At 37.0% G+C, this 27,747-nt stretch overlaps 1 protein-coding gene across 4 annotated transcripts in view; it reads left to right on the top strand.

The window, feature by feature from the left end:
- toc (toucan) overlaps window positions 1-27,747 on the top strand; it is a 101,666-nt gene extending 73,919 nt beyond the window's left edge. For all 4 annotated transcript variants that reach the window (XM_034971432.2, XM_069500422.1, XM_069500421.1 and 1 more), the window contains 7 exons: window positions 19,416-19,609; window positions 20,148-20,280; window positions 22,227-22,357; window positions 23,015-23,296; window positions 23,465-23,764; window positions 23,974-24,209; window positions 24,716-27,747. In XM_034971432.2, the coding sequence (XP_034827323.1) occupies window positions 19,416-19,609; window positions 20,148-20,280; window positions 22,227-22,357; window positions 23,015-23,296; window positions 23,465-23,764; window positions 23,974-24,209; window positions 24,716-24,935 (1,496 nt within the window). In that variant the 3' untranslated portion in view covers window positions 24,936-27,747. The remainder of the gene's footprint in view (window positions 1-19,415; window positions 19,610-20,147; window positions 20,281-22,226; window positions 22,358-23,014; window positions 23,297-23,464; window positions 23,765-23,973; window positions 24,210-24,715) is intronic.

Here is a 27,747-nt window from a genome sequence, read left to right as displayed (position 1 = left end):
GTGAAGTCTGGTAGCACGATGAATTCTTGACTTGACGGTGAGGGGTCCGGTGCAGATGAGTAGTGGAGTCGTTACATCTGGAAGTCGTACACGGCCGTGATGTCTGGTAGCACGATGAGTTCTTGACTTAACGGTGAGGGGTCCGGTGCAGATGCGATTAATTGGATTGGAAAGCGAGGGTGGCCCAAAGTGGGTAAAGTCCTCGATGCAATCCAGATTATGTTTCAGAAGCTGTACACGAATTTACTTTAATTTTATTTATTTAGTTTTGTGGAAACAAACAGTTATAGTACATGGATAGTTAGTACATAAGATATAAAACACGTAAACCTAAATATTCCAATGAAAAAATTAATACTTATTACAAAATTATGTCTACTACTAAATTTGGATGTATTTGGATTATAATGTACTTATTGCTGAAATTTTGTGATATTGTTAGGTATAGGTATAATATTATGAAAATAGGTAAAAACTGTTTTGTATAATAAGTTTGAGGACAAACTTAATGTAGTCAGAATGCCCGAATGTTAGATATTATAAATAAATGCAGGTACCTATTATAAAATAATGTACACAGTTGTAGGTAGATTCTAAATATTGACTTGACAGTGTTAATTTATCTATATTTTGTGAGTGTAGGAATGGATTGATGTGAAGGTAGGCTATAGAACGAATGTTGCCTGCATTCGCTTCGTTTATTTTGAGTTATAATAGTTAGTCTTACGACACACCGATTTATTCCTATACCAACATCCAAAGTGGTAACAGTGATTAATAAAACTATGAGAAATTCATCGTTATTCTTTCTGAAGATAGAATCCTACCTCAATATTCAAGAATCTCCTCGGCAATCTATTAGTAGGTATGTTCGATTAAAGTAAAAAATATTTTGTGCCGGGTACTGTATTTATTCCAGGGTAGGTATATAGTAAATATATATAGTATGTACGATTTTATTTCAATTTACAGCGGATTATAATTTGTATTCGTCAAAGTTTTTCATCATCATGATCAATCCATAGCTGGCTCACTACAGAGGTTGGGTCTCCTCTCAGTATCAGAAGGGTTTGGCCATAGACACCACGCTGGCCAAGTGCAGATTGGCAGACTTCACACACCTTTGAAAACACTACGGAGAACTTTCAGGCATGGGTTTCCTCACGATGTTTTCCTTCGCTGTTAAAGCGAGTGATATTTAATTTCTTAAAACGCACATTACTCCGAAAAGTTAGAGGTGCATGTCCGGGATTGAGCCCCCGACCTCCCGAATAGGAGGCGGACGTCGTAACCACTAGGCTATCACGGCTATTCACGTCAAAGTTTTTAATTGTTATTAATTCGGCCTTTATCGGGTTTGTTGTACACGTATGACCTCCACGGCAGAACGACGTCCAGTTTGTATCCGGTCTAGGTATCTGAGTTGCATCCTAATTAGAAGCTTGTAAAAAAGTATAACCTACCGGTGGAAAATTTCGAAGTCGTCATTGGCGCGGTCATATTCTACAAGGACGCTACACAAGTCTACGAAGTCTACACACCGACCGACTTTGACTCTTTCTTCTGTATAAAAAATACCTTAGAAGGAGTTCTAAGTATGATTGGTTATTTTAGCGTTTAAACTTTAAACTGTCGTAAGTGATATCCATTATTAATATAAATATCTGTAGGTAGGTTTTGTTGTTGTAATAACAAAGATAAAAATGCATCGGCATGTACATTGTTTGATTACCATTAAAAGGCATTCATAGTGACTCTAATCTCATGGTTACAAATCACAATATTCAAAGCTGCATGCTAACTACATAGGAAACAAACAACAAGGCCTGTCAGATCAATCTAAAAAGCATTAGTTTGCACTTATTATCTCGACTTTCCAGTTTCCACGTTCGGTTCGACGAACGCGGTTCAAAAGGGAAAATGTATGCGCCGTTGTAACTATGTATAATTATTCGCAATATTTCTATTACCTATTGCCAGCATAGTTTGTAATGGAGAAAACTATTTGAACTTGCCACTAAGTCTAAGAAGGCTTACCTGTATAAGTGTTTATTATTACAAATTTTTTGCTATAAAAATGTGAGATAATATTGTGTGCTATGTTTGTGTAAGTTTCAAATTTCTGCTAAAATATAGGTAAAAAGGGTTCTACTACATAACATACATAACATAACTACATAACATAAATATTTGTGTTTATTGCTGTCAATACAACCTTTAGTTGTAACTTGTAGTTAACTTCGAAACCACCTTTATGATCTAACAAGAGTGTGTGAATTGGTTACGTAAATTATTAATTATACAAATGTTTATTAAAATTTTGGCAAAAAGTGTCCCGTAATGATCTGGTTTTTGCCACAAAAGAGACCGGTTGGAATAATAATCGGAGAACGCCAGTCTAACATATAACGCGCTTCTGGGCACACGCACGTCGTTGTTACGTTTATTTGAGTTGTTCGTGTTTGGCCAACGTTTGAACCAACAAAATGTGGCTTGGATTTGGTGAAGTGTTTGTGATTGGATTGACCCCACTGTATGATATGAGTTAGCGCAATTTACGCAAATGTTTTTGGACGGAAGAGGTCAGTTTTCAGTACTGTTTTTCATGATGTCATTTTCATCTTTTTTTAACAAGTTTTCTTTGCGTTGCTTTCCGTTATACATAATTTGGATGAATAGAAAATCATTTTAAATTGTACCTACCTACTAATGATAAGGGATAGAACTGGTTTATTTAACTATTTAATAATGATACCTGCCTACTGATAAAACTTAATTCGGTTTTAAAGACTTGTTAACGTACTTAGGGAAAATCATTTTTACTTTGTACTTACCATTTACTTTTGATTAGGAAAATACTGTAGGAAGGTAAAGGGCATTAAAGTTAGTTTAAGGGCATTAATAATAATTTTATGTAAATATTCAAGAAACGCCGGGCAGACACTTAGCACTGGGGCACATTGTTTTTTTTTAAATGCCAGGCAGTCAATAGACATTTTACGGAAATGTTAAGCGTACACTAACCTACTTACTCATAGATTAGCATTTTAATTGCTTAGACTTTTACCCTGTGTTAAATATCGTACTGATAAACTCTATGAAGAGTAGCTACTTTACCTACATTAATTAGCAAGTAAGGTACTATATATACCTACTTACTCAAAGTTTTAGGTAGGTAACCATCTCCTGTATGTTTTCTGTCTTCAAAAATGGAAGATTCTGCAAAGTTTCGACGTACAAAGTCACTACTACAGGCAATACCATTTTTCACATTTTATTTCTAAGTATAGACCTACCTAGTAAGTAAGTACCTAGAGTAGGAAAAATGTGAATGAAAAAGAATTTAGTTTTTATGGAACATAGGTAGGCAACATGGTGCCAACATATTATACATTTTTTCGTTTAGTGCATTTCTCTACTTTTATGACCTTATATGCTTTTAGAAAAAGTTCAAAGAAGTGTTTGTAGAGTATTTATACCTAGTTGTTATGGTGATTGTAATCATAGCTAGCTATAGTAGCTACCTATAGAAGTAAAATGCTTTGGTCCTAACTCCTACTCCCCACAATTAATGATGCCCTAAACAGGTCCTTAATAATCCCGACGATCAAATCATGCCCGACAATGCACCCTATTTTGTAGGGCCAATACACATCTACAACGTCGGCGCTGCGCCTTCCCCGACGAAGATGAGGTCCCCGATTTCTAACGTCACATGGTCGTGGACTCCGCTATGGTATCAAGGGCGTACGGACTGATCAAGTCCAACCAACTCATTCGCCACTACGTCATCATAAGCCATGGTCCAATTCTCCAAATTATTTCTCCTAGCCCTAGCTCGCTAAACCCTGTAAAAATCTGTAAAAGAGTCATCCAGTCATTTCACTGCACCGAGAATAAAGTAGGTATGCAGTACATTTGAAATCAATAATTTTCTATCACGTGCTGTATTTTCAATCTAGATACGAAAGTTTATTGAATATGTATGAAATGTTAATAAAATAAAAGCAATGATATTGCACAGCATGCAATTGTATGCGATTCTCAGTTTTAAAATTAAAACTCTGTTGCATTTGTTGCATTTATAGTTTCTAGAAGTTGCGTACCTAGGTGTTTTGTCATCAATCTGGCCGAACCTATTTACAAGATAGGTACCCACTTATAGAGAGAGCTTGCGAGGGCCAGTTATTTTGAAAGTCTCTGCGTATTGTTCCCAACACAGGGAGGTACGACCCGCCACTATGGAGTTTGGATCATGGTGGCTTTGGCGGATAACGTGTAACAAAGGTGTAAAAGATCTTACGTCAAAGTATAAAGTGTAATTTTTTTTATATTTTCTTTGGAATAGTATTAGAAATCACGTCATGTATTGCCCAGATACTTAATATCGTGGTACCCCTCTGCCAAACACCCTTACTGCCGCACTCAGAGTCGCTAATCGTTACTTAAGATTGAGTTAAAACGAGACAAAATTATGTGAGAGATATAGCTCTGTCTCGTTTTAACTAAACTTAAGTAACGATTAAGCGACTCTGAGTGCGGCAGTAAAACTTTAACAATTATTAAACTTGTCAAAGACATTGTGTGTCGAACTTGGTGATGAGTCAATAAACATGCGAACCTTTCCAATTCAAACTATATCATTGATATCCATAGGTGTATATATCTACCTATCTACAATTTTATAATACACGCTTATGCTCGCGACTTCGTCCGCGTGGACTACACAAATTTCAAACCCCTATTTTACTCCCTTAGGGGATAAATTTTCAAAAACCCTTTCTCAGCGGATGTCGACGTCATAATAGCAATCTGCATGTCAAATTTCAGCTCAATACTCCAGTGGTTTGAGCTGTGCGTTGATAGTCAGTCAGCCAGTCAGTCAGCTTTTTCTTTTATACATATAGATATCCTTTATAACATCCAGTGGCCTTGTCTTCACTAAGGTAGCCTGTCGCTGATGCCTATCACCATGATACCTAGTTTGCTATAGTTATATCTTTTACCACGAATAAACAATACCTCCTTAAAGGTCTCCCCTCCACTAAGAACTAAGGTTCTCTAATTATTTATTTACTTACTTTGTAACTAATAAATTTATAATTTGAGGACTGTGGTGTTCACTAGGCTACGTCAGTGAAATGACCCGATATGAAAATTATTGTGAAAATGTTTATTTTTTCAAAAAGTTATCTATTTGAGATCTTTATAATTTGTATTCATAGAGTACCAATCTATTATTTTTTATTTAGGTACCATGTCCATCATAGACCTATAATTCGGTTACCTCTCGGTGATATTTACTCGGTACCATAGTATTGCATGGTGACCGATATTAAAAATTTACTACTTAGGTGCAAATATAGGCTAAATACCTACTCAAAATTCAAGGTATGTTTACAGAAAAAACAGTATACCTAGTCAATTTCACTTTACTGTTTCTGCCAGCATACCTCGCATGTTAAACGGTTTTACTCTATAGCGTGAGTATATGTCATGAAATGGTTTCAACCTTGTCTCGTATTAATTTATGGGCTTAAATCCATTGTTAATGTTCGCGTAATCACCTTGATTTAGTGTACTTTCGTGTTTAAATCTAGAGCTGCATATGACTTAACCTCAATTCCATGGAATGCTAGTGCTTTCGACAGGGTTTATAAATATTAGCTTTAGGATAAGTTAGTTATCACCCATACACACAAATCCTACAATCTACACTAATATTATAAAGTTTGTAAGTTTGGATGTAGGCGGTAGGTAATTTCCGGAACTATAATAATTCAATTCTAAAAATTCCTTGACTGATAGATTATCCTAGATAGACTATCACCGAGCGCATTAAATTATATCACTCGGACGGAGTCATGAAAAAAGTTAGTAGATAGGTATATTATACATATTTTTGGCATTTATATACACATAAAATGTGGAAAAATCTTTTTTTCCACATTTTATGTGTATATTAATGGTTTCTTATAGTAAAAATACAGTCATGTTAAAATAATAATAAGTGCTGGCAAAAAAAAATTGTCTTGAATCCTATCCAATGCACTTATTTCTTTAAACTTACATAGTTAAGTGGTTTAAGTAAGTCCTTGATTATCCTAGGAAATCTTTATTAAAAAGGCCCAGCTTAGCTAGTTATTTAAAATAATTTTGCCCGGTTTATCGTCATTCAATTTCGTATAAATTTTGGACCAAAGCCAAGACATACAATACCTGTCCATTCTTTGTCCGAGGCCGATTCGATGAATACCATTGTTACTTCCTCTTTAAGCTAGCATTTTCTGGTATTAAATTTACAAAGATTAGTCTCTTAAATTTAAGAAATTTACTTTTAATCTTGAAGGGGTGGACTCGTAGGTGGGTTGTGCCAGGGGGGAGGGGGGGGGGGGGGGGATTGAATAGGTAAAAACATTACGATATATTGCCGACAATTACGAGTAGGTATAGATATAATCAAATGAAGCCAGCATATTGAATGCCTTTGGACAATTTACTTATGAATGACGTAATCGAATAATGGGTTTGTTAACCACTGACCGTGTGCTAGGTTATGTGAATTTTAAATAAGACAATATTTTAATTAAAAGAATGCTTTCACTCGTCAACAGTTCAGTTGTACTGGGTTGAAATTTGAAAAACATGTTTTTCATTCCAAGGAGTCCAATCACGACGGAGTTATGTTGAGAAGTTGAATGTCCTAGTTCCTATGGCCACCTCCCGGCTCCATCATTAAACCATAGTTATCATCTAGATCTACAGTAGGTACTTGTCAAAAGTAATCTAAGGAGCCCAAACACGACAGAGTTATGTTGAGAAGTTGAGGAGTTCCTATGCTCACTTTCCGCCTCTACCGCGAGACCACACAATATTATTGCATTGACATCAAGTCACATGTGCTCCCAATTTAAGCTAATCAGCAATCGCATGGTGGGAACTGGTCTAAGGCTGAGATCTATAGATCGCTCTTTGACTTTGGTCAGACTTAAGATAGTGTTACAAGGAGACAGTGTTATATCGCTGGCATAAATCTATCTTGTTTTACTGAAACTTAAGTCTGAATAAAGTTACAGTACCTATACGCTCTATAGATCTCAGCCTTAAATTGAGTTGTGAGCTTTGACCACATACTAACACGGCAAGTTAAATAGGTAAAAGCTTCTGAAAATATGAAGTAATTTTTAATATTAAACAGCCTTAAGATATCCGTCAATGTTTGACCGCTGTAAAAATTATCATTTATGTTGTTATCAAACAGGAATTTCCACATAATTCATTTCCCTTACGATAATGTAACGGTACAACTTTTCTCCCGCTTTTCTAATTTTAGCTTCGACAAACGAGTTGATAAAAGTTTCCGCATTGTAACAACTTTGTCGTTTCGAGTTAACACTTTCAATCTTCACTTTCAAAATACCATCGCACTTATTTTTTGTACCTGGATCATTGTAACAAAATAATGCATCTTGTGATGACCTTCAATGCCGTGTTTGTCGCGAGGGTCAGTGGTCCCGTGAAGTTTACTTATAAATCCAAAGCCAAGGTAAGTAAAGCGTAGCAGCTTGTTTTCTAGGTGGAAATCAATACCCTGGTAACGGGCTGGCATTTTTTAAAGCACGTCCGTAGGTGTCAAAAGATCCCCACGCTAATATCTATGTAATCAGTGACGCTACGTATATACGTGCCATACACACAAGCGTCTGAATTTGTCTTTACTTTCTGCCTATATAGAGTTTTATAATATCTTTGTTGGAGTTTCATAATACATATTAATACATTAGAAATTAGTTCATTATTCATACAAATATTATGTCAAAAGTTTATAGTTACGTATGTTTATGCATCACAATAATCGACAGTAAAATTCAAGTTTTACTGCCGATTAATGTTTACTTTCCAAGATGATATCACACTATGACGAAACCGAACGCGATTGACTTTCCAATGTAGGACTGAAGTTCTAAGAGATCCTAATAAATTGTGACAGTCTGGGGGACTTCGGCGAGTGATTCAGCTTAAGCCAAACTTATTTGTCTTAAAGATCAACGGAATTACGCGCTTATTCATCATATCCACTAAGCAGGGCATTTTAGCACTACCCATCACCTGAATGGTGATGGGCAGTGCTAAAATTACTAACTAAATGAAGTAACAAAACACAGTCTATTTGTATAAGACGTCATTTTAATATAATATGAAGAACATCTAGATGTTTTCATTCGTAGTTTTATTTACAGTGTTTTTTAAGACTACGGTCTATTTTTAATGGCAAAATATCTTGTGGTGCGGTTTTCAAGGTAGAGCTATTTTTAAAATTCTACTACTAACTCTACTGTTTTTAAACTAGAATTCCAATTCCTTTTTGCTTTTTGTCTTATGTTTACGATTCGATACGTAGCTCCGTGGTACGTTGTATAGATGTAGCAGGTATATCGCCGTATTATGTTTTATGTGATTTCATATAAATTAATGGTCGAAAACAGGAAACGTTATGGCCCAGTCATAAAATACTGGTTAATTAATTGTTCACTAATTTGGAAAAGGTAACGGTATTGGGGGATAGCAATAACAGTTTTAATGTTACCTATTTCCGATTTGTTGATATCCGATTGGTTAGGTATTCCAAGATCACGTTGTCATAATTAATATGAACTGAGTGAGTGGCATTTAAGATAAAAAGGTATTTCGGTTGCTATACGAGATAGTTACAATAATATATTTTGTGATTGTCAGGCCTTAACTTTGCACATGCCTGTGTACCTAACTACTACTTAAAAAGTTATCAAAGCTAGTTGGCAGCTGTCAGCACACATAATTTATTGTAAGTTTTGGTACTGGACGACGCGGACGGTCTATAGGACTCTCTCGTTCATTCCTCCAATTATGAATATCGTGATCTCAGCCTCGAATGGGTCTAATGTTTTATGAAATTATTGTCCTCTGTAGATGGCTTTTTTATATATAGAACTTGCACGAATCGGACTCTTTTACCTAGTCAGACTATTTTGTTGGTGAGCGATCACTCGCTTATTCTCTCTCTACAAGACTTGTAAAAATATTATTAAAAATAAATAAACTGAGATTTCAAATATGTAATTTACAATGTAAATACAAACATGCGCAATGATGACCTTAAATCGTTTAACGAGGAAGTAGGTACAAACTGACAAGACCTCTATAATATGGTTAACCTTTGTTAGTGATACCTCCCTTTCTTCATTTCCAAGAACCGAAGGACAAAACGCACTTATGTATGTCGTTAGCAAATGACAACAGGTTTATTGCCAACGTTAAAGCTTCAAATGTGAATCATGAAATCCACGCTGAAATGTGTGTTGTCGTATAGCTTTCTTTGTGTAGTAAGTAGTAATTAGCCATTGTCTACTAAGGCCCTGCTGCACAACCGTCAGTAAACTTTATCTAACGGATAAGTTTGTCATTTTGACATATTTTCAATACAAAAACTGCCCTTTATTAGGTAGATAAAGTTTTAAGTTGTGAAAAAAACCCTCAATATTGTACTGAAGGTCTAAAAGTTTTAAAATCACTGAAAATTGATTAATTACTTCTAAATTACTGTCAATTTTCTACTATTGAATATATATTTGCAGGAAGAGTACTCGGACCAAAAACTCGGTTCGATTTTGATCACAATTTTGAGAGATTTGAGATAAAACGTCATTTAGCTTCATGAAAAATTACAAAATGGTAAAGTTACCAGGTAGAGTTGATCTAATAAGGAAAGATCCTGTCCAGTTTAATGAGATTACTCATCCTCTGAGATGCAATGTACCTACCTGATATTTTGCCGCTACTAGGTAGTTCAAAATGAATGAAAAAATTCAGCTATCGAAAAATTTATGTTATTTGATAAGTTAATTAATAATTTACGCCAATATTTCCGACACGTAGGTAACTGCGCTATTAATATTATAATCCATTCGTTGCGTCTAGCGTGAAGTGAGAATCACCAATCTAAAATTAGTGTATTTGTATGTATGTCAGGGGGCCGAGCGTAGTCAGCCGTTCGCCCTAAAAGGGTCACCTTATGGACAAGTGTCACCATAAATGTAGAATATTATGCTGTCTATGAGTTTCACAGTCGCATTTTAATGAATACGCAAAACACCAGTAAAATCTTACCTTTTCCATTGAATATTTCCTTTAATTTCTTATTCGTATTCCAGACTTGTAATTTTCAATTTAAGGCAAAGACGAAGGGGTTAAAACATAAATAAAAATAAAATTTAGAATGTGCAAATCAAATGAAGCCATTTCAAATGATATCCCATTTACTACACCACCACTAAACCTGCCGTTGAACGGGCGGTCCTTTTTAACCGACTTTCAAAAATGTTTTTTTTACCGATTTTTTCGATGTTTCTGGACTGATTTGCAAATTATTTTTAAATCAACAGAGGATGTTTCCGTGGTGGTCCCATAATTTCTGAATCCAACTCCTCAATCCTGATGCTGCAGGGTTACTGCCCACCTAAGTTATCAAGATTTAGGAAGTGTTCGTAGTGTAGGTACCAAGCAACGACTTTATACTTGAATTCCAAGTCCCAACTCCTCAACCGTGATGATGCAGGGCACAGCACTCCTAAACTATGGTGATTCAGGAACTGCGGATGGTGCAATATTATTTTAGGTACCAAGCATAGACTAAATCATTAAACTTCGGATCCCAACTCCTCAATCCTGATGCTGTAAAGTATTGAACTCCTAAGTCGTGGGAATTCGGGAATTTCTGATTGTAAATTGATATTTTAGGTATCAATCAAGCAACGGTTTTACGATTACACTCCAAGTCAGAACTCCTCAAACCTGATGGTGCAGGGTACAGTACTCCTAAACCATAGAGATTCAGGAACTTGTTCCTGGTGAAATATTATTGTAAATGCCGAGCATAGATATTTATTATTAAATTCCAAGTCCCAACTCTTCAATCCTGATGCTGCAAGGTACATACTGAACTCCGAAGCCGTGTGAATTTGGAAAGTTTTGCTGGTGAATTGATATTTTAGGTACCTACCAAGCAATGACTTCTTACACTAAAAAGCTTAAAACTGACTACACCACTACAAAGTAAAAAATATTTTTGTTTCTACACGTGTATGTATACCTATGTATGAAGTCGGGCGAGCATAATAATATAATCTAGAAATCAAAGCGTGAAGCTTTTTATCCCGGAAAACCAAAGATTTCCCTCGGGATTTCTAAAAACGTAAATGCACGTAGACAAAGTGTCAGGCATCAGCTAGTTATAAATAATACACGTAAATAATATTTAGTTAATGTTTTACTTTTAAACCGATCGATAATGGTGTAAGATTATGCATATTAAGATTGCAAAAACGATGGTAGAACACGTTTGAGTTTTAGAACACTCACATAAATCGTGAAGGAAGTAGGTAATTACCGCTCGTGTGTCAATAAATGCTCACTCATTACATATAACTAGTATGTTTCTTTAAAATGGATAGAAATATTACAACGTAAGTTTCGAGATACCAATTTGCAGAGTGGTCCGCGGCCAACTGCTCTGTGAATAAAATCAGTGTGAATGAAAGAGTCATCGTGTCGTCGTCGGGCAGGTCCATCCATATAAGACTCTCTAGACTCCAGGGGGTTATTCTATAACTTCGTCGCAATGCGTGAATGAAAGCGACGTTGGGCAGGGCCATCAGATCCTCCAGGCTTCAGGGGTGTATTCTATAACTTCATCCTAATGCGCCCCCATTACATTGTCGTGAGATTAGTATGGCAACGACAGGTCGCGACCATTGTACCTCAGTCGCTTTAAAAAACTTAATTATCTCTAAAGGGTAAGGTAAGTGGGTCTGAGCGGATCAGATTGTCGGGTTCGGGATCATTTAAGTAAGTCCCACTCACTTGTATATAGGATAAAAAACCATGCGAGCTACTTGATCTCAATATCAAGGTCTCTAACCTTGGTATCACTTTTTTGTCACAGGATATTTAAAATAATACTTAGTTGCTTTAAATATCACATATTGTAAATGTTATATGCAAATTAATTATACACATTTATTATAAATTCTTTATGATATGAATAATAATATTACCTGTTTTAAAGATAATAAAATTACAATACAATGCGGCTATAACATTTTGTGCCAAAGGTTCTTGACTTTTAAAATTTAAAAATACTCATTAACCAACTCGACAAACTTAATAAAGTTAATATGTCCATTGTTTAATATTTTTCATCTCAGCACAAGAATAATATAAAATAACAATTAGGTATAACTTTATTAAAAAAAAAGTGGTGTTTAGCTCTTCTAAAAATAAAGAATTGGCCTGTGTTCATTTGTCACCTACATACCTACATTATTTGTACACGTGTTAAATATCATGGGAATTCAAACATTTACAGTCATCTCAAATTGTCTGTTACTCAATAACTTTATTTGGATAACAAATGACAGCCTTAAAAACATGCGAATAGCATTGCTGTAAAGGTTACGCTCATTTAACACTCATATACCTTACCTACTCGTACAAGTGTGTTTGTATAATAAATATATTTCGCTTCTCTAATACTCAAGAATTTAATAATTTCCAAGGAAGCTACAGTTATTGAGATACTATCAATAAAATATCTCATGAATAAGTTGACTCGATTGCAGTGATTCTGGATCCGTAGGTACGTTACTACACTTGAGTACCACCTATTTGTACTAGAGTACGCTGCGAAGAAATCTGCATTATTAATTCATCAAAACAAAAATACATAGTAGGTAAACAATGCAAAAATAGTATCATTGGTTATTTTACATATAAATATATATTATGTAAAAAAGAGAGATACATTACATAGGTATTTCAGGTATATAAAATCGAGAAATGAAAATTAAAACTAATTGATCGGTTTTGTTAGCTTCATTTTATTTTATTTCTGTTGAATTTGAATCGTTATAATTCAAATGGGTCATGTGTTATGTCCTAATTAATCATTTATGCAGTCTGCCGGAATAAGCCGGGCCGTTTAGATATATTTATAAATCCATGTTGCCCTTGGCAAACGCAGGGAAACAGGTGTGCATTAAAAGTCATACGTATACGTATTTGGGCCGTATGTTATTATTATTATCGTGTTAAGTAAAAGTAAAACCTGCCATGGTTCATGTGCCTACCTACCTACTGTTTCAAAATTTAAATGTACTGAAATAAAAAAATACTGGTTTAATACTGTTTTACCTGGGAACTGATTTTCCGGAATAAAAAGTAGCCTATATCCGTCACCGAAATAAAAACTAGCTTTATTATAGGCACGCTTGCCCACAAACACACCAGACGGAAAGTGATGATATAGCCTAAGATGAGTATAAGTATGGATATTAGTACTTAATATGGATTTAGAAAAGTGCCGGTGTTCTTTATTGTTTTATATTTTATGTAGTTTTGTATTCAATTCGCTCGCATATCGATACCGTTACCCTACTATTTAAGTGGGATAGTAATACAAATCAAACCCGTGAAGACTAACTACAATCAAGTGGCACGATCTCTCTGGCGCAGCGGTGCGGCCTTGCAAATATGATCTCAGTTTGATTTCCGACTGATTTCATAATTTTTTTTTAAATATAGGTAAATTGGTCTGGTTTCCGCACTTGACCACACTACCGTCAAAGCTGGTGCGACTTTACTGTATAAAACTTTGGTTCACCTTCCCCCTTGAGTTAACCAAACATTACTTTCAAATAAACAAAAAAAGTCCAATTAGAAATTTTTAGTAATCACTAATTTTTTTTATTGAAGTGAACACTGATTTTGGCGCGTTTTTGCGATTTCAGGATAGGTAAAATAAAACTTCAAGGTCGCATCACCGACTTGATAATGTTGATAATGCTCGGAGTGCCGATAGATGTAAAGTTAATGGATTTATTTTACAGTGTAATTAAAATTTTTGATAAAAAAACTACTGTTATTTCATAGTTTTCATCTATTTACTTATTTACTTTTATGTCGTAGTTTTGTCTTCACTCTTGTCGGCAGTTCCTACGGACTGCCAATTTTTTAAAATTTAATTACTAAGTAATTACAAACCATCTGATGAAATCGTTGTATAGGCCTTTTTAATTGTTCAAGATGAAAAGGTTTGTAGATCGTGTTCGGTACATTGTAATTGGACAATAAAATTAAGCAGCTACTTATAAAAACTAGTGGCCCTAGCTAGAGTGTAGAGAGACTTGAACATACTTGAAATTACTTCAGGTGTGGTCGTAGTAAAGTGTCAACTTTTTTGTTTCTCTTTAAAAAAAAAAATAACAACTTGATATCAATAAAAAGTTGTTGAAAAGTGAAGTAGTAACATTTTTCATCGTAACAATATGACAGCAATCGTCTCGCCGCGGTAGGTTTGAGCGTAGGCGTCTTTTGTAAACTACAACCTTGTAGGGTTGCCAATAACTTTTATATGCATGCTTATTTATACAACACTTATTATGTAGCTGTGTAATAAATTCGATCAGTGATGTCTAATTTGAATATCTTTTCCATATTCAGTGCTTAAGTACCTAATATCTACGGGTAAAATGAGTGCAATATTTTAATATCTACCAACTTACTTAAAGCCAAGTAAAGCTAGATGTACCTACGTACAATATAATCTAGTAGCTACAGATTTTTCAGACAGCTATTGTGATGTTTAAAGTTTAAACTAGAAAATCACACAAAATTAGAAAGTCACGTAGAAAAACACAGAATAAGATAATCTTAAATAGCTTTTTTAAACTTTTACGGGCTACTACGGATAGGCTACTTTTTGTCCTGGAACATCAAATGTTCCCACAGGATTCTTAAAAACGTAAATCCACGCGGGCGAAGCCGCGGGCATCAGCTAGTGTTGCAATATAACACAATACTTGTCGGTCGCTATTTCCAAGTTCTAATACGTACATGATAATTGAATGAGCATTGTATCTACATTTATAGCAACGGCATCCCTGTGTGTTTGTTAATTTGATGTTTCACTGTTCTCAATTGGAACCTACGCGCTGACCCTCCGCCGGCCATTCACAAAATTATTATTGAGACATCGCTTTTATAATAATTAACGTGTTTGATTTGTGAGCTCAGCGTTTATTGTGAACCAGATGATGCCCGCGACTTCGTCCACTTTTTCAAAATCCCGTGGGAGTTCCTGGATAAAATCCTATGTCGTCAAGATTTTTACTCTAGAAAAAAAGAAAAACAACAGATAGACAGACACGCTTTCGCATTTATAATATTAGTATGGATTTATGGGTGCATTATAATATATTAGCATTTATTTAGAAATTATTGACGCTATTTTTTAAACATAATTAAACACATATTTCTATGACTTAAAATTTTAAATTAAGTTAATAAAGGTACAAGGTAAATCATATTTGCGATTTCAAAATTAACTTTCTCTCTACCACCAAACCGCGAAATTACGAAGCTCTGCAACGGGGGACCGCCAGCAACTATTCTTTCTACACAACACCATAAGTACTTTAATTACTGCTGGGTAAGTATAAAGCCTATACTTCGGCGTCAGACCAACGATTTCATGTATTGTTGTTTTGATATTTACCTACGTTGTCTAGATAGCTTACTTGTACTCAAATGAAATTTTCATACCTAGGTAGGGTACATGGTCGTTTTTAGTTGTACTCTAGTTTTATTTTATTTACTTAGCGGTCCCCCGACCGACGCGACGGAGCCTTTGAATATTTTTTTTACTATTTATATTACACTTAACGTCATTTCATTAGTCTTCGAGATAATCGCGAACATAGTACACACTCACACACGCATACACACACTGTTGTAATTTTATTATTGTATATACCTACATTTATTCTAAATCTATTCTGTTAAAATAGTTTTAATTATAATTTTAAGTAATCTCTTTTGGCCTTCTGTTATACCTAGATTTAAATTTAAATAATAATTATGTATTTACGCTGTTGATTACTTTCAAATAAACAAAATAAAAAAATAAATAAAAATACAAACATACGGATCGAATACATAACCTCCTTTTTTGAAGTCAGTAAAAAATTGTGTACGGTTTATAGTAAAAGAGCTTTTTTCGATCTATTCATTATGAAAGCGGAAATGGGCGCTGCATCTCTGAGCTAATGGCGCGTGAACCTCCACAGGAACCGTCAATGGAGCGCGTGGGAAACGTTTCATGGGGTTTTTTATGTCACGCTATTCTTATATCACAAAGAAACTATCTATTGCAGTAAATAAATCAACAAACTCGCTGTTATTATGATAGGCGAATGATCTCTGGGTATACAGTGCTGTGAATAACAATTATTCTCCTCTGCCATTTTAATAAGTAGGTTAATGTACCTAAGTATGTGTATAAAGGTAACCTAAACCTACCTAAGTAAATACAATAATGAAATTTATATCTACTACCTTAGGAATGAAATCTAGGTAAAATTAAAAATTAAAGCACTCTTTGAATCGCTCTGTTTTGAAACATTCTTGGTAACCTACTTGTAAATGTATTTTAAATTATAAAAACGTAGTTGTCTGTAGAAGCGTCTTCAAGGACAAGTAAAGGATATAAATACATAAAATTATCGTAAGAAGCTTAGGTACCTATTCTATATACAGAATTAGATGATGCCTGCCCGGATTTAAGTTTTTTTTAAACCTGTGGGAACTCTGTAATTTTCCGGGATAAAAGTAGCCCATGTCCATCCCTGGGATGCACTATGTATACTAATTGTATCTTTCATCAAAATCGGTTTAACGACGGTTTTAAGACCTACTTACTTTTGCATTTACATGTTATATTATGGAGTTACATCTACTCTACCAGGTATGTAATTTTTACCACAAAATAAAAATAAAAAACACCCACACGGCGTTTTACCTGCCATAACTTTATGTTAATAAATAAGGAAAGTGTTCGCAATGTTGTTTAGCGAAATGGCATGCGGGATCCTAGACTAGTTTGCCCTTTTACGGCATATAAACGATACTTATTAGTGCTTATTAGGTTTAGTGGTTACATGCTTGCCATCGCACGTTTGAAAGCGTAAGTTGATTAATATTCGTGAATGTAATAGAGTTGTACGCGATTTCTCTTTGTTTCGATACGCTAACATACCTAGTACGAAGGGCCCCGTATTCAAATTTCGTCCTTGATGAAAAGAAAACGTTCGTAATAAAAAGAAATAGACGATAACTAAAGCAGTAAGCAATATAAGGCAGGGTCGATACGTACCTACCTACACTGAATTTCAGTTCGTTATGCGATTAGGTCCGTGATGAAAAGAAATCGCCTTGATCGAAACCGCAATGAAAAGAAATAGACGATAACAAAAGCTGTAAGGGATATTCTAAGGCTGGGATTATTTTGTATCTTCGTCAGGTATCCCCAAATATGTGTAAAAAACGATGATAAAATGATGACAACGTGCTGCGGAAGTTTATACTAACTTTCAATAAATAGAAACAGGTCTAGAGATTCTTAGCTCTTTTGCTTTATAATGTCCTCATGTGGCTGGCGTAACTAATTTTTGCTCCAAGTCCAAACTTACGATCATGATTCATAATAAGTATCTGCCTACGGAGATACTTAGACTACGTTATAGCTTCACCAAAATTGGTAGGAATGTAGACTTTGCAGATGTAGACCAATCTAACTTGTTGGACATCGTGACTCGTAGGTATCATTTTTCACTTTATGCCCGAGTAAGTATATTTTTCTAAACATATAAAATATTTTTCTAGATGATGAACGTTTGAATAAATAGCTACATTAGATTTAGTGGTTATGTCTTTTCATCCTCTAGTTTGGTACATCATAGCCGAAGTACCTGTCCTATATAGATTGTCTCCCGATAAAGGCCATTTGTATGAAAATCCAGCTAAACAAAGCTCTTTCTTGGCTGATATGATCTACTGAGAAACACGTAGGTATATTGCTTGTTATATTCTATTGTATAGGTAGCCTTTGTTTCTTTTCGCGACGCAACGTGAGAAAACACATTGTGTTGTGAAAACAAACAGGGGAAGCGGGTTAATTTTCTAAGACAATTAAAATTTTGACAGTCTTTGACCAACAACAAAAAATTGACCAACATGATCAATCATAATAACCTATTTAATGATTAATCAAGATAGTACTAGAAAAACGAATATTATGTTGTACCTAAATATTTGAGGACGATACCTACTGGTACTTTGACTCTGCTCAGACTTTGTCTGATGAAATCTGTCTCGTTTTAACTCTAGACCGATCTATGGAGTGCCCTTTGACTTTGCTCAGACAAGACGTCGTTAAAACAAGATAGATTTATTTCAGAGTCACATTATCTATGTCTCGTTTTAACTCGAAGTAAAGTCTGAGCAAAGTGAAAGTAGGCTTTATAGATCTTAACATAAGTAAAGTCTGAGCTAAGTCTAAGTATAGGTACTCTATAGATCTCAGCCTATAAGAATCTGTCCGGAATTGTTTACTTTCATAGAAAAGCTGTAATCTAGTTTTAGAAACTAAACATGGGTGAGAGAAATTGTGGCTAAGCGCAACCGTTAAAAAACATGTACCTACCCTACATAGGTAGGTAGGTACTTGTTGATTAAATATTTTGTCAAAATTATAACGAATGATGAATAATTTTAAACATAAAATATGGACGATTAAGCTTCAACAAAGATTATTATTTTCAATAAGCATAATATTACATTTTAGCCTTTGTTTCGGACTACAGTGTTTTCTTTTAGGTCTGAATTAATACAATTTTGGCTCATTCTTGGCACAATGCCTTGCAATATTGGGTCAAGTGAGTTGAACTACGTAGGCTAATTAATACGCAAAATGTATACACATATAAGTATTTTGTAGGTACTAAAGCTTTGTTTAGGGTATTTTAATAGCAAGCCTTGATCAAGGCCGTCTTAGGCCATGCGAGGGCCCTTGGGCAACTCAGTGTGAATTTGAGACCCGTTCAAAATACCAAAAAAGTAAAAAAAAAACAAAATCATGTGTAGGTACTAGGTATGTCCTGGAAGTCTGATAAGCGTGTCTGAATATGGAACGAAGACTTTAAACATAGAACTATTGAGCATTGGATGTGTGGATCAAAAAAAGTCTTAGTGCCCAGTCGAATAATTATCAGCTAGCTGATACCCGCGATTTCGTCTGCATGGATTTAGGTTTTTGGAAATCTCGTGGAACCCTTTGATTTTCTTGGATAAAAGCAGCCAGGTCACTCTCAAGGTCTTTAACTACACCCTTGCAAAAAATCACATCGATCCGTCGCTCTGTTGCAACGTGATTGAAGGACAAACCCACAAACCAGCAAACCAATAAACCAACAAACACTCAACAACTTTTGCATTTATACTAAGGTGGTGATTTTCCGATATAAAAAAGCCCATTCTAATTTCAGAGCCGCCCCGTGTGACGGTAGCGGTGGGGCCACGCGGCAAGCGGGCGCAGACGCCACAGGCAGTGCGCTCACCGCCCCCCGCGCCGCTCGTCGCGCCCACTCCTGCGCCGCCGCGTGAGCACTCGGAAGCGCTCGCACACGCTGCTAAGGGCGTTGAGGCGTTGGGCGTTTTGGTGCAATATTTAGTTTTCAGAGTAAGTCTTTACTTTAAAATTACAAAAATAAAACAAGAGATTGTAAAACTTGTTATGTTCTCATCAAATCACGTCGCAGATGAGCAAATTTCCCTGTAAATTGCTTCGCGAGCAGCTGTAGCTTGCAGCGCGAGGAGTAGGGGTCTAAAGAGGACGGTCTTGCGGCTTGACGTCAAGCACTTAGACTTTTGCTTAAGTATTTCTACCGTTTGCAAAGATTCATATTTTTGTTTGACACGCGCGCGCAGTTCGGACAGCGTTCGATGTATGAGAAATGTGCCATTTGCTTGATCAAGCTGCTTGACGGATGCATCAAGCGCGCATCAAGCAGCTTGATCAAGCAAAACAAATCTAAGTGCTTGACGTCAAGCCGCTTGACTGTGTCGGAAGCACTTAATCATTCACTTTTCCATGTCGTATTACGATTGGAAGACGGCAGCTTGCAAAAAAATGTGTGCAGTTACTTCAAGATAAATTTATCTAAAGTAAAAGAAGAAGTATCTACACACTATATAATGGACCGTATGTAATTTTCTAGTTGGATGCACTAAACAGCGGGTCATGGCGACAAGAAGCGGAGCGGTGGCGCGGCGTGGCCGCGGCCGAGCGGAGCAGCGCGGCGCGCGCCGACCGCGACCGACAACAACGTGCACAAAAGGATCTCGACACCAGTACGTATTATATAATATACATACCTATTTATCAAAAATCTGATTCTGTACTCTATCGACCGACGGAGAAAAGTTACTCTCTCTGTGACGTAATCCCATACGAATGACAAAGATTCAGTGGGCGTTAACCATTTTGATTCACCAACCAATCACAAACGAACTTATGTTTTCGAATTGAATTTCAAATGTTGTTTTACAGTGAGAGAGTTCTCTAATAGAATATTACGGAAAACATAGGTTCGTTTATGATTGGTTTGCCACTCAAAATGGTTATCGCCCACTGAGTTTTTGTCTGTGTTATTTGTATGGAATCACATAATAGAGAGGGCCCTCCTATACTGGTATTTAGAGTAGGGTCACAGAAACCAGCTCATGTACCGCCAGTGACGCTGGAGGGGGTAGAACTTCGGAGGGTGTCGCACTTCAAATACCTTGGTCATATTGTAACTGAGGATTTGAAGGACGACTATGACATGGAGAGAGAAAGGAGAGCTATTGCGGTCCGATGTAATATGTTGGTTCGCAGGTTCGCTCGTTGTACTTTAGATGTTAAAATAACACTTTTTAAAGCATTCTGCCAGACATTATACACGTGCGGCCTGTGGGTCAACTATACACAGAAGACCTACAATGCGCTCCGAGTGCAATACAATAACGCCTTCAGGGTGATGTTGGGGCTCCCCGACACTGTAGTGCATCGGCTATGTTTACGTACGCGTACACGGATGACTTTTATTCAGTCATGCGCAAACGAGTTGCATCGCTGATGCGCAGAGTGAGAGGGAGCACCAACGCCATACTGAGTGAGGGTTGTTAGTGAAAAGCCTGACTGCCGCATATTGCGGCACTGGGTAAATACACATGTGTATGTACCCAGTGCCTCAGTGCGTACCGGGAAATATTTAAATTAAGGTTTTTATTTTTTAAATTACATGTAAGTTATACGTACTAACATAGTTTTAAGTCTTTAAATATTACTACTATTTACTAACACCATATGGACCACGGTCTGAAATAAAGATTTTTTTTTTTTTTTTTTTTTTTATATACTAACTTCTATTCGTGGATAGAGTATGCATAGGCCTCAATTCCTGACGCTGATGTCGTAGCCACTCAAAGCTAACGAAACAGTGACTTTGAAGCTCATAATAGGTATTAATTGAGCATTGGCATCGATTTTCAAACTAAGAATTTGGTCGTTGGCCAGGCCTTTGTATGCTCGTGCCTTGGCTAATGAATTGTATTAGATATTCTACATCATAATAGCCATGTTTATAATAGTCATGGTATGAATGAAGTAGGCCGGGACCTAACTAATATAATGCGTGAGTTTTAAAGGACATGTAATATCGATTCATACTTATTATGATTTTCCACTTTCTTGCTACCTGATGTATGCTAACAGGTATGCATAGTAAGAATTGAAATAGTTACTTTTTGGTGGGAATAGACTGCATGATGGTAAAGGAATAGGCTTAGTTGGTATTTGTATTTTCTCTGTGTCATTGAAATCATAGAGCATCCTTAAAATTACTTGCAGTTTGGTGTGTGTGTATCGCCCTTTATTTATTCCCAAGGAACTAGTTTTATATCTTTGGTTACTCCGTAGTGCAAAATATAGGCACCCCTCTACCTTGCATTTTATCATCAATTCATTGCAAGTTTCAGCTACAGAGTTAAGCTGAAATATAAGAGCTATCGCGCACCACGCTGCGGCGAGTTGCGATGCGTTTTAAAATCCGTAAATTTGAATTTAAATCTATCAAAATCCGGTGCTGAATTAATTCCGCAGTGCGCGCGCTTGTATGCAGTTCTATGTTCCACAGATTTTGCGGGGGAAAACGCCCGGAAATTTACCGTGGTGCGCGCTAGCTCTCACTGAATGGTTTCATTTTAGGGAATAAAATTGTTGTTTAATGAGTTGGGGTTATTTATCAAATTCACAGTCGCAGAATGCTTGAGCAAGATCTCAGAGCTAGAGATGGAGGTATCGTCCAAGGAGGAAGCAAATGCGCGACTGCAAGCCGCACACGTTGATGAGGTGTCTGCATTGGCGTGCGACGTTAAAGGGTTAAAGGTACCTAAGTAAAGCCGTAAAGAAAATTATTCTCAAAATCGTGCTTTAAACAAACGTAGTTTGGCTCTCGCCTCTCATTTGAATAATAACCATTAACCAATCAAACTCTAATCAAATTATGTAATATGCTGTGGTTTTCCAGTTACAATTCAAAGATAATTTCTTTATTAATTTTTATTTATTAAAATTCAGTTTCAAAGGTTTACATAATATACAAATCTTTAAACCCGTGTGACTTTAAAACTTGTTATTTTTAAGAAAATTGTGCAAGCCACTGACAGATCATAGTAATTTCTAGAACGTGTCTACAAAATTACATAGAGTTTGATTCAAATGAGAACCAAACTAATAGGCGTTGTCCTAATACAACGCGATTTAGTACGGGATTATCGCAAGTTTGCGCGAATTTTACTCGTACGAACGCGCTACCAAACATACTGATCTCGAATAGGTGTCCTAATAATTGGCATTAGTGCGGTGATCGCTTATTCGCGCTCTAATTGACGCAAGCACGCGATGGTCGCATCGCTTGAATCGCGCGATGATCGCGTTGTAGGATAACGCCTAAGAAGAGCGCTGGGGAGCGCGCTAGGGGTCAGTTCTCTCAATAATATTATGACTGCTAAAATAATATAACTACATTATTGTATTTTGCAGGACACAATAATGATCCTAAAGAAAGAAGTTGCTGAAAGCAGAGCACGTTTACATGCTCACAGTGAAATTGAACGCACCTTGCGCGCGCAGCTCGAGGCTGCGCGGGCAGAGATCGAGCGTGGCGCCTCGCTGCACAACCCGTCGGCGGACTCGTCGCTCGACCGGTTGTGCAACACGTGCGACGCGGCATGCGATCCAGTTTACTGTGATGCGGAAGAGTACGAGTTGCAATTGAACACGAAGGAGGAATTGAGCTCGGATGCTAACGAATTAGCTGCGGAGGTGTGTACTTCGCGTACAAAATGACTCCTTACGCATCATTTTTACCTTCATGTGTCATGATAATTGACCATGACCATAGAGTTAAAATGGCCCGTGAAAAGTATTTTTGTACAGACAAGAAGAACATTCGATGAATGTCTTTGAATAAAATCCTAATTTATTTGCTAGGTACGATCTTTGCGAGCGGTAATCGAGCTGAAGCAAGCTGAGATGGCTACCCTGCGCGATGCGCGCTCCGAACTAGCAGAGGAGCGCGAGAGACGAGTGGCAGCCGAGCGCGACGTGTGCGCCGCGCGTCATGCCGCCGAGGAGCTGCGCGAACGCGCCGCCGCCAGGCAGCGCGAGGCAGATCGCCTGCGCGAGGAAAACCGCCGCATCCGGGAGTTGGCAGCCAGGGACCGCGACCAGGCAGCGCGGCTGGCGGCGCTCAACGAGGAGCTCAGATATAAACTCCGACAGAAGTCTCAGGTAAGCTCTATCGATGACTCTGTGTATTGTAGGGGCTTCCATAGACCACGGTCTTGCGCCGCCTAAATCCAGCGAAGTAACTTTTATATCAAATTCACTTAAAACTGAACAAAAAGATGCCCTCTCAGCATTTGTTTGTTTCGGCTGTTACGGTTTGAGGGATGATTATTTATCTCGCTGGTATAGAGAGTTTTATTACGTGTTGTCAGGTGGTGTCCCTCCTGGCCGGCGGGGGGTACATAGAGCGCACGCCGATGCGCACGCGCACGTCCTCGGGCGACTCGGCGCGGTCGTCGTCGCCGCCGCCGGACTCGCCGCCCTCGCCCGCGGCCTCGCCCGACCCAGACTCGCCGCCGCTCCCCGCTGTCAAGGGAGTGGTCGAGAAACCCGACTCTGTCAGTTGGGTGCTCGAGATTGAAGAAACGCCAGAGGAAATGGCTTCAAGGTATTTTGATCTACGACCATCATACATAAATGTAAATTCGAATACTCATGGATTCGGTATACAGAAGTTAGAAAACACTTTTGGAGTAGAGACTTCTTATTGATAAGTCTTGCTCAAGTTTCCTAGAAAATCGAACATATTTTCTGAAAACACGTTCCACAATACACAAGTCATCGCGTGCCCTTTTCGAAACGAAGTTTGGCGGTCAGCATGCGAAAGTTTCTGTATCTGAACTCTAAAAATGCTTCTTTTAACTTGGGACGCCTTGCCCAATCCTTTATGTCTACCGTCCAACCATTTGCATCTTTAACGACCTGGAGCTCTTTTGCTTGCAATTTTTCCTTCCGACAGCAATTTTGGGAATGAAAAGTGGGCTCTTCATGATGGACATTAGTTCTTTGTCTTTGTAAACCAATTCAAGTGCCTTAGTGCTCGATGTAAAGCTGTTCTAGGTGATCTTAATTTGATGATGATAAATGATTATAATGCGGTATTTAATTCTCTAGACTAGCCCGAAGATCCTCGTTCCGCGCTGTGGCATCCCCCAGCGGGGTGAAGCGACGCGGCGGCGGCTCGCCGGGTGGCGGTTCCCCCGCGCCCGCTTCTCCCGCGCCTAACGCCTCCAAGCTCTTCAGGCCTGGAGACCTCGACTTCCCACCGCCTCCGCCTCCCCTCAAGGAATCCGCAGGGGAGGCCATTTACATTTACGACGACCGCCAGTATTGAAATAAGTGCTGTTTATTTGTTGACTTTTTACCGTGAGTGAGACAGACTCTGACGGACGAATCCAGAAGAGTTTCGTTCTTACCGTATAACTATCGTGACTGGTACTGATAATGATAATTTATTGTTAACCCAACACGGCTGTAGCTTGTAAGGCCTATGAGTGCTTCTTGTAGTCGAGCGCTAAGCGGGATGGAGCGTGCAGCGTTCGTTCTCAATCGCATGGATACACACACATTCATACACTGCCATGGTAATCAAAAGGATAGTAAGTTGATTTTCGATTTTTTAACTCTCTTTCTTTCCTTCTTTCTATCTGAGTTTTATGCCTCTATGCAACATCAAAATTGAGCGTAGGTATTAGTGCCTTTTGCTCGAATCTGTGTTTTCTGTCTTATGGTTCAGCTCCATGATGGGAATTCGGAAAATGATTCGTGATATCGCAAATGTGTTGCCGGCGCGGCGGCAATCGTATCGTTTCGCATATATTCGCGCTAACCCAAATGGTTGGGGCGAATATATAGGTTTTTAAAAACCCTGCGGGAATTCTATGTTTTTCCAAGATATATCTATTCGCTGTGAAGTCGCACAGAATGTCACGTCTACAGCTGATTTGCCAAACTTATGTAAAGATTCGCCCAACACAAAACATTCGCAGTGCACAGTGTACTGTGGCCAGTTGATTTGGCGAGCTATCGCGAGAGCCCGAACTTGAATCATTTGCCGAACCATTACTGCCATCTCGATTACCCCGGCAGTACAAGCATCCCGTGGTAGTGGCTTCCAAACACGCTCTTGCGCTGATTTGATCGAACGCTATGCGCTCTTAGAGCACCTCTCTGAGGATGTCTAATTAATATACAAGTCCAGTTTTTTGGTCTATGTCCGACTAGTTTCGAACACGTTTGGGCTCGATTGCGAACTGACAACGGGACGTGAGTATTAGCTGGGTTCTATACAAAATTATGAGTGCTAATTTATAAGAATACCTACTAGTCTCATGCGTGCGGACCACGAATCATGATATACCTACAACCGATATCTTGCCGGACTTTCTTCTCTTACATGGACAAGAGTGATTAGTTTTATTGGAACTATGGGACCCAACCGGATCGTTTTTGTACTTCAGAGTTTGTCCAAATGAACGATTAGTGTATGTCTTGAACGACTCTTGAATGAAAGATCTATCGCGTGCATATCTACCTATAGGCAATACAGTCCGATTAGGTTAGTGAAAGAGAATTTGAAAGCTCTTATTTTCTTTCTATAGAATTACAAGATTTTCGATATTGAAATACACTGTAGTGCAAAATATTATTGTATTTTATTCTTGTTAATTAATCGTGGTATATGTACCCGATTTATACAATACAATACGTCGCTAAACCACGAAATAAGCTTAAACTCATTAGTTACATGAAATAGTTTTAATTTTTCTTATTTGCACGCGGGCTTGAAAACACGGATCCTTTATCCAGTCAAATGTTTTTTCATGTTTCATCATTTCAAGTCACTCATTTTAACCGTGTTATGTGGACAAACTCTCAATAAGCATCAAAAAAGGCTTTAAACACATAAGGCGCAAAAGTTATGTGTTAATGAAATTTTAAGATTTCTCATGGATAATACTAACGCGATTTATGGATAATTCTCACTGTATCGAAAATTAGGTAAGCATAAGCATAACTATTTATAAACCGATTATACCTATATTATTTTATGTAGTTTAGTACGTACACGTTTATGAACTTTCTCAAATATTATTATAAGTGGTGATATGAATATGTTTTGTTCGCCAATGATATTATATTTCTTACAACTGTTTTAGTAGATATACCTGTTGTAATACGATTAATTGTTGAGTTTATCTCTTAGATTATTTCCGCTTCTGATCACGTAGTGTGTTAAATATGTAAAGTGCATGGAAATGTGAAATGGAATAAGAGTATAAAGTCTAGACTTATTTATGATAATTATCTGCTTTTCCCAAAATCTGGCCTCAGACTATATATTTTATCGAATCGGCTACATTTTGATGGAAAACGTATACCTACGTACCTGTTTTTTGCGCCAATAGATATATGTATATTGTATACCTACCCATTATATGATACTGTTTCTGAGACTACTTTAATATTAGATTACTACCTAGTATTTATTTATTTTTCCTCTTTCGAATATTTTCCTGCCTTGATTCTAAAATTTCTTTTATGTTGTGTATCTTTTATATTTTATTGGTGCGATAAATATTTCGAATAGCTTGAATCTGCAATACTTAGATGTCATCGTTTACAAGTTGTAGTGAGCAGGCGTAAGTAATTTATGTAAGTTAGACTTTGTATCGTTTTATTATATTTGTAACTTAATTATTATGATGGTTGTTGTTTTTATTATTGTGTACAAATAACAATGAGAAAAATTAATGTAGTTTTAAGAGAAATTATGTCAGAGTTAGAACAAAATATTCGGACGCTTTTTATTGATCGATGCTTTTGAAGTATGTTATCTTCAGTTATAGTATGATCGTATCTTTTAAATTTCTTATTTAGATTAACTGTTCTAACATAAAACAACACAGTTCAAACCAAAGAGTCTCATTCATCTTAACTCTTTGTCATGTTCCTTAATTATTAATGTATTTTCTGTGAACCAGATTTTTGCATGCACCGAATTGTTTCAGGTGATTCTTATTATTATTTATTTTTAAGCTAAATATTATGAATAATACCATTCCAAATTAAGAATTGTAAGCGAAAATAAATACACGATTAGAAGAAAATCTATTAATACAAAAAATAAAAATATGTGAAAATAA

This window comes from Maniola hyperantus, chromosome 8, assembly GCF_902806685.2.
Source record: "Maniola hyperantus chromosome 8, iAphHyp1.2, whole genome shotgun sequence".
NCBI classification, from domain to species: Eukaryota; Metazoa; Arthropoda; class Insecta; order Lepidoptera; family Nymphalidae; genus Maniola; species Maniola hyperantus.
This window is presented reverse-complemented; position numbering and strand designations above follow the sequence as displayed.